General features: G+C 41.1%; 1 protein-coding gene across 2 annotated transcripts in view; it reads left to right on the top strand.

The window, feature by feature from the left end:
* tgfbr3 (transforming growth factor, beta receptor III) overlaps window positions 1-16,672 on the top strand; it is a 48,948-nt gene that overhangs the window by 7,343 nt on the left and 24,933 nt on the right. For both annotated transcript variants that reach the window (XM_057038412.1, XM_057038410.1), the window contains exons 3-4: window positions 8,792-8,979; window positions 15,934-16,071. In XM_057038412.1, the coding sequence (XP_056894392.1) occupies window positions 8,792-8,979; window positions 15,934-16,071 (326 nt within the window). The remainder of the gene's footprint in view (window positions 1-8,791; window positions 8,980-15,933; window positions 16,072-16,672) is intronic.

The raw sequence follows: 16,672 nt of genomic DNA, 5'->3' as shown, positions 1-16,672 counted from the left end.
CCAGTTCCCATTACGCCTTCACATATTTGGCTGTGAGTTAGGGCTGTTATTAGTAGCCTCGCTCCCAGTGTCTTCATTTATAGGTGGACTGTAGACTAGTGCATCTCTTCTCATTGAATTTACTTTGGAGTCCTTTAGTGTTTTTATGCAAATCAGCAATTCTTGATCGTAGCTCCTCAGAAATCTCTTCCTGAGGAAAGCGTGGCACACAGAGGGGTCTTCTTCCTGAAGAATCTCTAGCCCACACCTTCAAACTTGTTTTCTTAGCCGGACTACGTGCTAATCCCTGACCTTTCTGAGTTTAGTGACTCAAGAGTTCACATACTTTTCACTCAAGCAGTGTGAGGGCTCTGCGGTTGCTCTCAATAAAGACTAAACGCTATTATTTCAGACATATGTTTGTCAATAACTGAATAAATGAATTCAGAAAACTGTGAAACTTGACACACAAACTTTTTTTTGCCACCGTGCTACCACTTTCCGTGATCTCTCACCTCTTTACCTTTCTTTTTTTGCCTATGTCTATCATCTTGTAGCATCTGTGCAAACAGTCACATCTGCCCTCTAAATGTCAGGAGAGCTCTTGCTCAATGTTTACATTAGTCAGCAATGTGTCCTCTCAGCATAATGAAAGCCAGGATCTGGGCCTCCCATAACTCTTGAATTCAGCCCAACGACACCTTGACATCCATATTTCAAGTCTCCACTATTTTCTACTCTCCCCTCTACATCCTCACTGTACTGCACCTTTTTGTGATTGCTTTTTTTAACTTGCTGTTCCTATGATACATTTTGGACTTCTTTTGGGGTTTCCTGTGAAACTTTGTGAGCGCAAGCCAGATATTAACTTAAGGCACTTGCCAGGAACACCCCTGGCAGGATGCTAGTTTAACTGGTGACGCACTGAGAGGCACACGAGCATTGTAGTTTGTAGAAATACTCTGTCCTCCTCCTGCCTTTCTTGTAAGTTCCAGACGAAGAATGGGCTGATATCACCTTCTGTTATTCTTTACATTAAGCTTTGTTTGTTTGTTTTAGTCATTCTAGGAGCACATATAGTACATTTACATGTACAGTTTAATCAAACTTTGTTCAAAATTAGACTTTAGTGTCTTGTCGGACTTTTTTCCTTGTCCCAGGGGTTTGTCTTCCTGCTCGACTCTCAGCAATATGCATCTTTTACTGGGTTAATATGGCCCCTTATCGGATGACCCACACATAATAAACAACTGGAGTCAGGAGGCAGCATTTGGAACCACAGGAAGATTAATAGTCATACAACTTTGGCCATCTTGTACATAATGTATGCATTCTTCTCCTGTGACTACCTTCTTCTTCAGCTTTGTTGGATGTTCTTTTAGGGTCATAGAGCATATGCATTGTTTAGTTAAACTCCGATAAAGGCGTATACATACCAGAGCAACTCGATTCCAATTATCTGGGTGTCTCAGATAGATACGGAGTGCTCCGACAGTAGTGCGCTTACATGCACTTCTGTTGTCGTTATGATCAGATGAAGGAAATCTTTTTTTTCCCCAGGTGTCATATAAATTTGGACTGAGAAATTAAAAGAATATTTGGAAGGAAGAACTGGTTGTTCTTTATATTCTCATTGGATACATATAGCAAAGTAAACAACGTCCTTTTTTCCTGTCTGCATATTTGTATAGTCTTGGCAGACAAGAGCCAATGTGATGCCAAAAGCCCAAAACTGGTTGTTACCACTCGGCACAAACACAAAGATACACACACACACGCACGCCCATGTGCACACATGCATCAATGAGTGAAAGCTTTCTGTCCACAACATCTCTTAAGGCTAGCATGACGGAGACTGCCAAAAAGCATTGTGCAACCGCTGTAATCTGAGAGATGGGTTAGACGGGGGGAGGAGGTAGGCCTGCGCAGGCGTGGATAGCCTGGTCCAAACTGACACACTCCACACTCATGCAGCATGCCAAACCAACAGGGTCCCTTCCAGCGACCAGATGTTGCCCTGTGATTCATGCGCGGAGCAAGAGCAGCCCCGCACAGAGGCAGTGCGCTACGGAGCAGAGCGGTTGGGCTGTTTACATAGCAACGGGAGTCCTGTGTGTGTCTAATTACAGGTCTCCTCTCCCCCATAGTGACGCCTTTATCTTAACAGTGCTGTCAAAGCAGAGGCATCCGCTTCTGGCACGGTTTGTCTCTTTCATTTATTGAAAAGGGGCCATATCTAATGTTAGTTCATTTATTAAGCAGTAGAATTTGTCTTTGATTGCCATGTGCTTTGATCTTCTCGCTTTTCTATCTGTCACACGTTCAGGAAGTCCTAGACCCTGTCTGACCCCCACCTTAATCTACAGTATGTCCACCATAAGTTACCAGGCTCCTGTTAAGAGGAGCGCAAATCAATGGGAGTAAATTGAAGCCATCCATCCCCCCCTCTTCCCTCTCCATAGTTCCAGTAAGCTCATGAGTAAATAATATTGTCAAAGGCAGTAATGAAAGGCAGCTGGAATGATTGTATGTTTCCATTGTGTTTCACAGCACTATGAAAAAAAACACTGCAGATGGAGGAGAATAAGAGTAGAAAATGACATCATCGAGGAACGATTATTGATAAAAAAGGGGGACACGCTAGATAACATGTGGAGCTTTTAAAAAATATACTACTGTTCTGCTGTATTGGTGTAGCTTCTGAATGAATCTGAGTAGGACAGCAAATACAAGAGACACTCAGATTTGTCAACCATAAGGAACTGATTCAAACGGGGGATGGTTAAGACCTTGGTCCAGCATTCATAGTCCTTTCTTTGAGTTCTAATTGAGTTTCCTCCAGATGATTTTTTGGTCACATTTCATAGTATTGGTATACTTTGGTTTGGTTGGAGATTACTAACATTCATCACCCGTGCAGCTACAGTAACCTTAAACCCTTTTTCTGGGGTTGGAATTGGCGTGATGTCACCAAGATTCATAGGTTTGGGTGTAAAAAGTAACACTGGGAATTCCACCCCAATGTAACCCCTAACACTGCGTAGAGATAAGTGGTGGCTAAATTTCTGTATTCCTGCCTTAATGAGTGTAAGGATGTCAAAGCACATCACTTTCTAGCAATGACAGCACACAGCACATTCGTTTACGTACCTGGAACGACATCTGATATGAGGCTGGAGCTGAAATATTCCAGGTAGTTTTTCATCAGCTTCTCCTGGGGCCTCACCTCTCCCTCTTTTTCCCTGCTGACAGACCCTGTCCCAGTTTTAAACTTGCCCTTTGGAAAACAGAATTTCCTTCCCAAAAATGACAGCAGGCTCTTAACTTTCCACAAATAAAAGTTAAAAGCTCACTTGAGAAATGCTTGTTTTAATTCCCCAAATTCTGTCCACATTTTATTTACTGCCTGTTTTGTTTTGTTCCCAGAAAAACACAATCCATTATATTTTTCTATCTGTTAAGTGCCCACTTTGAGGCCCCGTCAGCATTTTTTGTGCATGTTAACACATGAACCAGCGTTGCCTTTGACAAGTCATACTTCATTTTGGCCTTGTCTCTCCTGAAGGTGAAGAGCCCTGGAGGAATGTAGCCCCATCCAGTGTGAAAACGCTGCCTGCCTGCCCTTTCTCACCCCCAGGGCTCCTTCACACTCGACTCACAGACATTCACAAAGGGCCAGCATTGTTCTGGCCTCTGCTTTCTGATGATGGCAACCTGCTGGTCCTCAAAAGATCCCATTATCACATCTGAGTGACGCCGTTTTTCTAAAGTATGGCAACATCAAAGAGATCTTTAATGTCATCTATTTGACAAATGACAAATGTGACATCTTTACGATGTAGAAATTTCCCAAAACAACTTTAATGGGTTTTAAACTGTTAACTTTGTTGCATAGTTATATTCTGAGGCCCTAAAGAAATACACATTTTTGCTTAGTGTAGTTTAGATTTCAGTTGACTTTGATCGTAGCTTTGCAGGTGGTAGATGAGTTTATATTTTATGTATTTTTCTGACAAGGCCAGCACTCCAGCAGAAACAAAATCAGGCTGATATTAAGTGGATCAAGACTCTTGGACCTCCTGCATCTTTATCAGCTTTGAATCATTGTGTGTGAAGATGAAAGGTCAGAATTTTGTCCCTGCTGTCCTACAGTCTTTAGAGTACATGAGCAAAAGATCAACAGTGTGCAGCTGGTGAGTGATGTTGTGGACAGAATATTCCCAACACTATATTATAATACACCACATTGTTGGATCCGTGCAGAATTTTATACCTTTACTGTTTTTTGTCATTCGTATCCTAGTTATTTTCCTCATAGAAGCGCGCTAAGAACTTTGTTGTCCTTTGATATAATCAGTCTAGACAGCACATGTCAGCATCCAACAGTAAAGACCTACAATGGCATCGCACAATCACAACACTTCAGTCATTGCTGTCTCACCTTACAGCGTGGCTCCTGTCTTCCTTCGGGAACAAGACTCGTGATGTTCAAAGTCATCTGATTTGGGTCTGCAGTTACAGGAACAGAGAAAGCCGCCTCGCTCGCTTCCCTTTTGTTTGACGATATTTAATATCACGGTGATGGTTTACAGCAGGTGCTCACACCATTCTTCAGAGCTTTTGGAAATGACTGTCTTAGGGTTAGGGTTATTTTTCAATATGCTGCCTGTCTGGTTCCTAGGCAGCAGTTATTTTGGCTGATTTTAAATTTGGGATAAAAACTTGGGATAAAAGAGTTAAATCTCTAACTATTAAACAACTAATATTGTAAAAACCTCATAGCTGTCAGTTTATTTCCTCTAGTGTGGTTAAGAAATTAGATTAATTTATTTACAAGGTAATTTATTCTGTAAGCATCTGTTAACCTACTCAAGCCCATAAAACCTTTGCCTGCATTATCTATACAGTACTTGCCTTTGGTCCAGAGCACCCTCATAAATAAACTCTAATCTGCTGAATTTCCTGTCTATTGGCTGGTTTTTCAATCATACTACGAGACAAGATTGTGGAGGACAAATGGCAAATATAGCGTATTTGTGAGATATTAAGTAACAGACTAGTTTGCAGGAGATCTGACTTCTGATGTTACACAGTTTATGACCTTCCTAACAGAGGCCAGGCTCAACCCTCCTTTCACCAGTGCAGCTTCCTCTTTTTTGTGCCTCAAATGTTAAAGTCCAGAGATAAATCCTTTTCATAGTCAGGCCAATGGAGTGAACTTTCTACTACCTTTATGAAGGGCTTTACTTACTTCCTGTAGTAGTGACTGAAAGTTCAGGGGTGAGTGGGCCGTGCTAATGTAAACGCAGCAGAGCTAGTGATTCTTTAGCCCTAAACCCCTCAGGACAATAAGAACAGGCAGAATATTATGTTTCCTAAACTGGATTGCGTGGTCCACGGTCCATGGGAATCGTACCCTGTAGGAAAAAAGGGGATTAGAGGATTGGTTTAATCCTGAAGTTCATGTGGGAACTGGGATATCTTAGGTAGGGTAGAGATGTACTGGACCAAAAAACACTGCTGCATAATATTTTCTGTCATTTAAAACAAAGCAAATGTTTTATTATTGCATGTATGTAAGGATTTATACCCATGTTATCTGCAATCCTTTTTGTCGTATAAAACATAATTGGTTATATTGTATTTTTTTTATTTGTGTGTAATTGCAGCCATAGTTACTACACATACTTACTGCAGGCTACTGGGAACTCCACATGGGGATGTGTGCTCACTCATAGTGGGAAGGTTCTGTTTGTTTATCCTTGGAAATGGCTTTGTGGGAATATCAGATTTGTCCCAAACTGGCACACACACTGACATCACTTCCTGGACCCATATCTTGGCACAGTGCAAAAGCAACACAGTGAATTCTTTGGAAACAGAGGTGTTTATCTGTTGTGATAGAGAAAGCTGTATTGATGAAGGCACAAAGCAGGAAGGCCTTTTTGGCAGCGTACTCAAACGACTAGACAGACAGACGAAACAGTTGATAATTGGAAATATCTGAAAGGAATAAATATTTAACAATAAATGATTTACTAATCATTCTAACCCAAGTTGAGTTAGATTATTTTTTAAGGTTTAAAATATAAATCATATTTCAGTAGGTATTAGTTGGTGCTGTTCGTTTGAAGTTACTTTTTATTGCCTTAGGTGTCCCTTACAGTTTTAATTCAAACGGGACTGCAACACGATCTGACTGTTTCTACATCATTTCTCTTTTATTTTAACGACTTTAATCCACCATAACACGGTGGGTATTTGATCATGTTGCCTCAAGGGCAACTGATCATATAGTAATTTGTACAGCAAGTCTGATAAATTGCAAATTAAAATTATTGCCAAAAATGACAGACAGTCTATTAAGAACTGGAAGTGGTGACATGTTAGAACTCTACAGTATGAGAGGGACAGACGCTCTTCCGGACTTTGATAGGACCTTGTCACCTCACTTTCCCAGCCCAAACCACAGCATCTTGGGCTGTCAGTGTGATTTGAAACCTGCCTGGAGTTACTATTTTGGAGAATAAGCCTTGCTTTTCTAATATATTTCAGTGACAATCCACATTTTTGTTTGGTAAATGTCCTTTGGATCAGTGGCTGGTCCTTGTTTGTGTGATCCAGGACAAAGACAGCTGCATAGCTGCGTGTTAACTAAGGTTCTGGCGTCACTACTCACTGGTATTAAAGCACAGATGAGTCTTTTGAAACTTGTCGATTGGACTTGACGATGAGAGGTTGATGTTGAGTCTGTTTGGCTGCGCTGGGATGAAACCATGTTAGTTTTGTTGCTCATCTGTTGCTCATTTGACTCGAAACAATGTTCCTTGAGAAAACGTAAAAGTTCCTCTTTTGGCACTGGGATTTGATCTGTATATTCAATTTCCATGATTAACTATAGGATATAATTAATGGGAGACTTTGATATTGAATTTCTACATGCATCATGCTGCTGAAGCCTCTTAATACATTTGAGCATTATTGCTTTTCCATCTGACTGTCTTCGAGGGTAGATTAGAGCTGGCAGAAGCACTTGTTTTGCTCCTTAATTTTGCTTTAGACTAATAATAAAAGTAAAAGAATAGGTTGTGCTAGTATTGGTAAAGGTGTCTTCCTTTATGTAGCCCTTAAAATCTTTTTTGTCTCTCTGAAAATAATAGAAGCAGCATCGAATGATTTAGCTTGAAGAGTTTAAACAGTTATTGCCTGTTTTCATGCAGTTTGAAAATGTTTTTCATTTGTTTCCCAACACTCCCTAACGACAAAGGGCAGAAGGAGCTTTAAATTTGCCTCAATTGGCAGCTAGATATAACAACCTGACAGATTGTATTTTCACTAGAAACTGCTCAAGAACAAATTTATTAGTATTCGTTTTCCAGAAGTATGACCAACAAATGAGAAGTCCATATGCAAAATGTATAAATGAGCTATCCTATACATCAGTTGTATTCAAATAGCTTTGGGTCTCCACATACCAGAGAGATAATAAAATACTAAACTGGCATTGGCCAACAGAAATATAAAACCTGATTATTAGACCTCTTGAAATAATCTTTCTCCAAAACAATACCATTAGCGTTTGAATGCCCTACTTTTCTGTCCCATTTCTCCTCCTTGCATAGTCCAAAACAATGTTAAAACTCACAGCACTGCCCCGTGTGTATTGTAATGTTTTGGCACTCGCCCAGAAAGAACTCTATTTTTCTTTGTTTGTCTTGCAAGTGTTTGTTTTTCTCTGTGTGTGAGGGGAAAAAGTGAGTTGGAGTTGCCCCCCCGCACGCCCATGCATTTGTGGGAGTGAGTCTTGATGACATGCTGTAGCGGGAATAGGCTTTGGTCCTTTGGGAGGAAAAAGGAGGGCAGGAAATACTGATGCATCATAGGTTTTTGCTATTAAGCCTGGTCCTTTCATCAATATATCAATAACTTTCCCTTTAAAAGATATCCTTTCCAGTCATAGATAATCCCTCTGAGCTTGAAAGACATTCACAACCAAGAACACAAAAATGCAGGATGCTACATCTATCAAATCTTTAATTTCTTTAGCCAAATATGGTAACAAAGCAGTTCTGTGTTCCTCACAAGAAAAAGAGGCAGTATGTCATACATGGTCTCTGGCTTATTCAATGTTAAAAAAAAAGAAAAACAACTTTTTTTCCAAAAAAATCTCCCTCCCCTACTAGCTGTGCCCCACTGTGTGTTTGACTCTGTTATTCTGTTATTCACTTGATGCTTTCCAAATGTTTTATCTGATTGCTTTTGGCATCCTGTCTGTATTTAGTGAGATGTGTTTCAAATGTGACAGAGACCAACTCGACCCGTGGCCCCTGAAGAAGGGCGTCATCGGTCACATGACACTCTAAAAAGAGCACATGAGTCAAACCACAGCATCATGTTTTTCTGCCACCCATTGCTGCATATGTAAACCTTAAAAGTGAGTCTCATAGACACATAGAACTTTATACGGGAAGAAAAACCTGTGAACTACACCAGAAACCTCAGGCTGTAAACGAGGAAATCCTTGGTTTCCATACAACATGTATGAAAAGGCTCCTGTCATTCAATGGTCATTTCAGCCAATGGTGCTGGACAAACCATATATAGAGTCAAAAAAGAGTTTTGGTTGACTGCTGTTCCGTCTCTGCTAGTACTTACAGAGAGACAGAAAGAGTTGATCAATATCCCCTTTTGCTAGCAATTGAAACCAGAAAATCAGTTTCATTATGCAAAAACATCAACAGTCGTAGGGGAATGTGTGCATTTTGTATTTTGCATTAGTGAGTTTATTCATGCTGTTTTGTTTTCACTGCAGAGCCCTTGTTCCGTAGCCCCTGTGAGCTTTTGCCGGTTGGATTGGGCCACCCAGTGCAGGCCATGCTGAAGAGCTTCACCGCAATGTCAGGCTGTGCAAGCAGGGGCACCATCAGTCTACCACAGGAGGTCCATATCATCAACCTGAGAGGTCATGAAGCAGAAGGAGTAAGCAACCCTTTCCCACAAGTGAGTCAACATTCTTCTTTTCCAAAATCTTTTTTTTACATTTAACAAAAGTTGTGCATTTTATTTAGTCGCCCGTTCAGCAAATTCGTCTTGGACCTGCCCCCCAAAGCCACACCGTGTGGACAGGCGTGGCAGGATACTTATAGTGAGAACACCTCCAGGTTCACCATGGTGCATCGCTGTTCTCAGTCACAGCAGTGTGAAAAGCCGCAGGTCTAGATTTATCTTTGTGGTTTTGCTGCTGGTGACGTACAGAGACAGTGTCTGTGTGTGTGCGTAGGTGGGTCTGCTGCACCAGGATGTTCTTCAGGGTTTCACTGTGCTTGTTCTCAAAGTTTACTCATTGAATTTAAAAAAAAACCAATGTTACATTGTGTCACGGAGGAGTTCTCTTCTATTATTTAGTTTCTGGTATAATCTCCCAAACCCAGATGAAGTCAAAGGATTTCCGCTGAGGTTTCTACCAATATTTCATTACAACACAGCGCTGCAGCGTTAAATATTGATACTCTTCAGCTGGTTCCGATCTATGAAAATTGAAAGCAAACCATTAAAGTAATTTGAGCAATAAATCATTCTCCATCTTAAAAATAGCAATGTGTCTGTAGCAGAAGAGCCCAGTAAAGTCATGTGAAAGCTTTCTCTTCATGTCAGTTCATCCAGCTGTTGGTAACCCATCACCTCCTTGTTCAAGTGAGGATGTTTGTGTAGGAGGCAGAAGTTCAGCTGTTCCTTTCCCTGCCCACAGTACCGTCTGCCAAAGCTCAGTCCGGCTCTGAGTGACATCAGCTTTGTGCTTGTAATTGGACAAGAGCCCGAAAAGACGCGCAGACGCTCCGTTTAGTCCTGAGCTGGCTCTTGATTGCATCTCCACCTCCCTGTTGATGCAGCGTGACCAAGACTCTGTTAGGAGGTGCCTATTGTTCTTGGGAAGTGTGTCGCAAGCAGCACAGTGAGTCAGACGATGGGCACATTTACAAATGAATTTTGAGGGGCTCATTAAGTGGAAAATAAGATTTACAACTTGAAATGATTAGAATGAATGACCATATTTGGACAAGGACACTCCGACTGCGAAAATTCATCCTTGAGCTTTGAAAGTTTATTTCTTTCAGTAGCAGTGTTCTTCATCTTTTCACCCTAAAACATATTCTCTAAACATATTCTCTTACAAAACCAAATCTAACTGGTAGCTAAAAAAGGCATCTATGAAAAGATTGCAGCTTGTCCCATATTCAGATAGATGCCAACTTTTAAGACCTACCACATGAATTTGCATCTATAATGAACTAAAATAAGAGACATGCAATGTTTTTCATCTGTCCGTACATCTCTCAAATGATTTTATGACTTACAGAATTTCTTTCTGGTAGAATTCATAGGTTTGCTTTAGTTTTACGACATTAAAATGAGACAAGAATTAAAAAACATCTGGTACGTTGACTGTTGCTACAGAGTTATGATCTTCTAAATGTCGCCATAAATTCAAACAGGGCAAATCAAACTGGAGAGTTTACTGGAATCAGTAAAGCAGAGACCAAAGTCTGGCCAGAAAGTGATTATGCAGTCTCCTCTTCACCTCTTCTGATGAGGGAGGAAGTCCACAGACCAGACTGTGTCTGGGTGTTTGGTGAAAAACAACTTGCAGCACAAGTGGTGCCTGTGGCTGATCTGTGCTGGCCTAAACTGTCGGGGCAGAGTCTGCCAGCTGATGTGCCCCAGTCTCAGTCCAACCCTGAGCAGGTACCGGTAATAGTCCAGTGCAGACAAAAGGGATCACATGGTCAATTTCAGACAGTTTTATACACACAGGCTGTCACACATCCTGCAGCTGCAGCGTGTGAGGCCTGCTTCACTTTGCTTCCATGACCATGTGTAAAAGTCACAGTTTGCCTGTATTTTCACTAAAGACGTGACAGCAATGAATTGTTTCCTGTCTGCCCTCGTGAACCCATTCTGCACGGGTATTAAATAAAGGGTATGAACTGTTATCCACAGAAGAAAATGCACAGCTGGACCTGACTCAGAATAAACACGTTGGCTCCTGGCCAATGTCCACACACACACACACACACACACACACACACACACACACCACACACACACACACACACACACACACACACACACACACACACACACACACACACACACACACACACACCAAAAGCTTAGTTAATAAGTGAAACGGAACCCCTCAGCAGTGGCTGCGGGAACCAGAGAATGACACATTAGAAGGTGAAAGTATGCATCAAATTCCCAAATCCACAGTAATGTTCTGGTCCAGTCTGCTGAGGTGCTCCAGGTATTTTATTTACCTTGACCAAAACAATGAGCTCATGCTGAAGCGGCTTTTAGTTTGGCTTTAGTTCACCATGCGAGTGTATTGTGTTTTTTTCCACATTTTGTCTTGCCTTTTCCACCATGCAGCATGTGGTGCTAAACCAGAAGAGGTGCTAAACACCTATGCTGCCCTGAACCTTTGAGCAGACACGAGCAAGTACAAAAATAAAGACAGGCCAGCCTGGGTCGCACAGTAAGTGATAGTGAGGAAAGTAAACAAAAGGGACTTCTGGTATCTGGCATCACTTATCTTTTCTGGAGTCAGTTTACTAAATGAAAACATTAACCAGCCGTTAAATCAGTGTGAGGTGGAGGAGATGATTTATCAGCTGCACAGATCTTTCAGTTTTGTTCCCTACCATTTTTAATGAATTATGCTTTAAGAACAATGAACGTGCTGTGTAACTCAACAATGACACTATAAGAAGCTTGTTTACAAAAGTACAACGGTTTTAAAGACTTCTAAGCTTCCTGTGGCCACAACCAGATTCAAATGTATGGTATATTGACGTATGGACATTCTATATATCGGCATGTCCTTCCTGTTCCTGAATGGTTTTCTCTGACTGCTTTAGTTTCTGCTGGCAGCTCAAAAACATGCACGACAGGTTGTCTGGAGACCCCAAATTAACTCTCGGTGTGAATGTGTGTGTGTGTGTGTGGTTGTGTGTGTGTGTGTGTGTGTGTGTGCCCAGGACTGGTGGCCTGTCTAGTGTATATTCCTGCTTTACCGTGACAGCTGGAATGGGTTCCGACACCCCCTCTGACCCCGGATGCTACTTTTATCAAAACACAATGACTATAGTGGAAATAAATGCCCACTTAAATGCCAATAAATTATCCACAAGCAAATTCAGTTCTGTTTACATTTCTGCAGTGTTCCAACTTCTCTGAAAACGTTTTAATCAAACTGCAGTCTTTATCCTTCCTCCTGTATTGATGCCATCTCCTTTACCTTCAACATGCCCCCGTTATCACGGCAAGATGGCTATCCAGTCGTTCTTGTCATCTTTTCAGTCTGTCGAGCCGTCCTGCCGTCTGGTGTTGACGTGATTGCGCCCTGATTATCGTCATGGTTCAGGAAAAAGGGCTTCCAGGTAGCATCTCTCCCATATTCAGATACAGGTATGTGGGTGGCGCTGATATGAGCAGTCAACAGGTCTTGGTCGGCCTCCTCCGCCATCATTTTGGTGCCTGAGCCAATGATTAGAAAGAACCTAGATCCAGACAGACAACACATATGCACCCACACATCAGATAACAGTGAGTGCCTCTCTCTTTTCAATATTCCAGACATATATGTTCTCAACTTAACATTTAATTACATTAAGTTATTCATTGGAAAGCTTTTACCAAGTTGGGCTAACCAAACAGTGTTGACTCTTTGTGTACGCCTTATCAATACTTGTAATTATTATTTCCTGGGAGGGGGAGTGTGCGCTGCGATAACTGGAGATATGACTAATTAAAGGATGTTTTGGCTTTTCTCTGAATCAGCAGGGATCACTTCATCAACTCTGTCAATAAAGGAAAGTATAACAATGACTGAGCTGCTAGGATGCTGAGCTCGGACAGCAGGGTGTTTATGTTTGCCTTTGGAAGTATCACGTCGCAGTGTTTATGAAACACGCTCAACCCAAGCGCCGTGCAAATGGAATAAAAGGCCACAGAAATTGGAACGACAGCAGGCCCACCGCAGATCTCGACTTTATTTTCCCTTCCGCTTTCGCACGTGAGCTGATTTGGAACGTATTTTGTAACATTTCCATTGTTTATACGTGCTTTCAATGCGAATGGCGCGCTCGGTGACTGCTCTTAGTTATCCCGCTACAGCTGTTGTCCCTGGTGCAGAGTGTGATTTCAGAAATATGATAGGTCCTCATCTGTGGCTGCTCGCAAATGTGCCGCTTAACTGAAATGGAGACGGCGGTTCCTAATCCTTATGCCGGCCTTACAATAATCAATCAGGTGTGGCCTTGTCCTGTGTTGACCCTCTCTGCGGGGTGCGTTGAAGGTGACAGGACCATCGCATTTCAGTGCAACCTGATCTTCACGGAATCCTAGTGCAAGTCTGATGTCTTCCCGCACCTCTTCTCTCCGCACCCTTGCTGTGTGACAAACTCTGTTGCTACACACACACACCACCTGCCATTGAATCATCACCAGCACTTGCATTGTGCAGCCAACCACTGGACGAACTTATACTGTTTGGATCTCTGGTTACTTTTTTTGGACTGGCTAAACAGCTAACAATAACCACACGGCTCTTTTTTTAAAAATAGGATTATTGCCTATTGGCACCTCCACTCCACAGTTTAAGTTTTCAGGTGACTCATGTCTTCTGGAAACGTTACTGTCTGGGTTTAATTCCCTCATCTTTTACCACCGGATCTCTCCTTCATTTGTATGTCTCAGGCTTTCATTTCTTAAAGGCAAAGCTTTAGAACAGAACCAGGTATGCTCCTATCTAATAACTGTTTTTCTCAGTGGAGTCATTCACTGCTTTTTTCCATCATGGACTGAAGAAGAGGCAGGTGTACAATTAGTTTATTATTTAAAAGAAACTATTCTTACGAGAATATGTAAGCCACTATTTAATACAGAAGATGTAATGTACAGCAACTACCTGGGCAAGTAGGAATTTAAAAAAATGTAACAATTATTATGGACTAAAATGAGAGAAGGTGTGACACCATTCATGCAGACGTTACACTATGTGATACACAGAGTGAGTTTTCACCCCTACTCATCCTGAAATTGTAGTGATTTATTTTCAGTTTTTCTTCTCACTTTTCAATCTACATATACATAAATGGCTTGTTTATGTTCCTTCCATCCTTCCTGTTCACTGTGTTCCTGATGTCCTTTAACAATGATGTGATCATTGTGAAGAAAGCCAAGAAGACAGGTCTCTTTTTTTCCTGGTGAAGCATATTATGTGGTTGTGATGGAGCAATATTTTGGCTTATTTATCTTAATTTCTGGCCAATTTGGCAATAGTTGTAGTGATGACAATAGGATTTAAAAGAATGCTGTCATTGCAACACATCTGTTCAGTGACAAATTGTTATCGCCAAGTAAGTGTGCTCTTTTTTTCTTGTGAGCAATAGCAATAAAAAAATGATGAATGTTTAGGGCTTTCTTGCTTAGAAATTGTGTGTAGGTAATTATGTTTGCATGATTTTAAAGGTTTTGGAAACTTTACAAACACACAACCAGCTGGAATTTTACAGTGCCATAAAATATCTACAGTAAACTATCTATAGCAGTGCCCGGTTCTCGAGAAGAACTTTTTAAACTCACTTTTTAGTTTTAAGTTAAGTTTAAATGAATAGTAACTTACAAAAGCATCATTTTCTTTATAGATAATCAACAGAAAGGATGTAACTAACCAGAGGAAATAAAGGAAGAGGGAGGGTGGCGATGCTTCAGAAAACTCAGACCAGTCAACATAAACTTCATGCTATAGTTATATGGTTTGTTTTAATCTTTAGACTGTGCTGAGATGGGAACAATTATGTTTACCATGGTTTCAGAGCTATTGCATTACGTAAACCCATGTGGCTTCAATTAGTCCTTTACTGTTGACACGCAGGATGGGGCTAATTTGATTTGTCTGAAGGATCTTTGACAACGAGTGTGAGACAGGCCAATCCTCTTTTCTCATTGAAGAAATCAGCTCTCAGGCTTGCCTTGGTCATGATAATGCTGCAAATTCCTCAAAACCTGACTGGAAAATGCCTAAATTCAGTCAGTTTTCTCCTTCCTAATCAGTCCAATCTGGCACACTTGTTCAGATCTCAGTTATTCAAACTCCTTACCTGCCACTCACACCTTGCCAGGTGGTTTGTGTGTTCATGCCTGACTTGCCAGTGTTATTCTTTGGTTTGCTTCCTGGTTTATACCAAGCGCCCTCACCAAGCTCCTTGTCTTTTCCCATTTGCCTGAGTTCTACTCATCCTGGAATGAGTTCTTTCCTGAGGATTATCAACCTGTCAGATTATTTCTTGGATTTTTTGGACACTGTTCTTTGATCGGAGGCTGATTATTAATAAAATATGATCATTTGCAAAGTTCTCCTCTGGTTTGTGTTGCATCTGAGTCCTCTATCTGCCCGTGACAAAATTCAGTGGATGCTTGCAATATTGGTTCTAAGGCTCCATACAAATGTGCCACTAGAAACATAAATCACAGTCAAGATCCCAAAACAACAGGTTTTTTTTTTTTTCATTTTTACCTTTGAAAATCGACTTTAATGGCATTTTAACAACCAAATGGGTGCTGAGATGCTTACAAAACCTGGCTGCTTACTTTTTTCTTCTAACAAAGACTCCACTGTGTGAAAGGTTAGATCCCACTGAGGCTAGATATCAGTTCTAATTTTGTATGTTTTGGGAGAAAATAACATTTTTGATCTTATCAGCAGAGTGAGGAACTAAACAACTTAAACACCTGATAAAAAATAATCTACAACCACTGGAACAACGGCAGGCTAATTAGTATATTGTGTTTATCTTGCCAAAAAAGGAGAAAAATTACAACTTTGTTTATTTTATTCTGTTTTATTTAATCTTGGTTTGTGATTCCTCTCCTTTTGCTGGACTTTACCAGGTGGAGCTGCACCTGAAGCCCATCCAGTCCCTCCTGCGCCACCAGAAGCCACTTGTCTTTGTGCTCAACTCCCCTCAACAACTGATGTGGAAGATCAAGACAGAGAACCTGGCCCCCGGCATTAAGCATACCTTTCATGTGAGTCCAGATTCATGAAAAGCCTCTAAATCTTATTTACTTAAACTGCCATTTCATTTCCGCCTGGCCTGTATGCTGTGCTCCGTTTTAATAGTACGTCTTCTCTGAGAAGTATTGCAATTCACATAAATTTGTAAAGGATCTTTTCACAAGGGGTTGCCCAGGAATGATATGGATGGCATGCGTAGATAATAGCGTCGTTTCATTTGATAGGATTTTGTTGTTACTCTCATCATGCTTCCACTGTGTTACATGGAACCAAAACACATTCTTTTTCCAAACAGACCAAAAGCGCTTTGTCAAATTGATTCACATGTCTTATGGGTGATAATTTCTGAGTGCCCCCCCTTCTCTGAACAGTGCTGTTGATAATTTGGCAGCTGCTCACATCTGACAGGGTGTGTCTGTACGCCACAAAAACCCCAACAAGTGGGAAAGGTTGGAGCCAAATGCAAAACCAAATGGGATTTGAGCTCTCATATTCGCTGGAATCCTTCAAGATAAAGTTGAAATTAGTTTCCAATGTAGAAATCTCAACATGTGGTTTTTTAACTTAAACTTCAGATACATTCTTTGCAGAGAATAATTCTAACAATGTGTG

Source organism: Takifugu flavidus, chromosome 7, assembly GCF_003711565.1.
Source record: "Takifugu flavidus isolate HTHZ2018 chromosome 7, ASM371156v2, whole genome shotgun sequence".
In the NCBI taxonomy this organism is placed as follows: Eukaryota; Metazoa; Chordata; class Actinopteri; order Tetraodontiformes; family Tetraodontidae; genus Takifugu; species Takifugu flavidus.
This window is presented reverse-complemented; position numbering and strand designations above follow the sequence as displayed.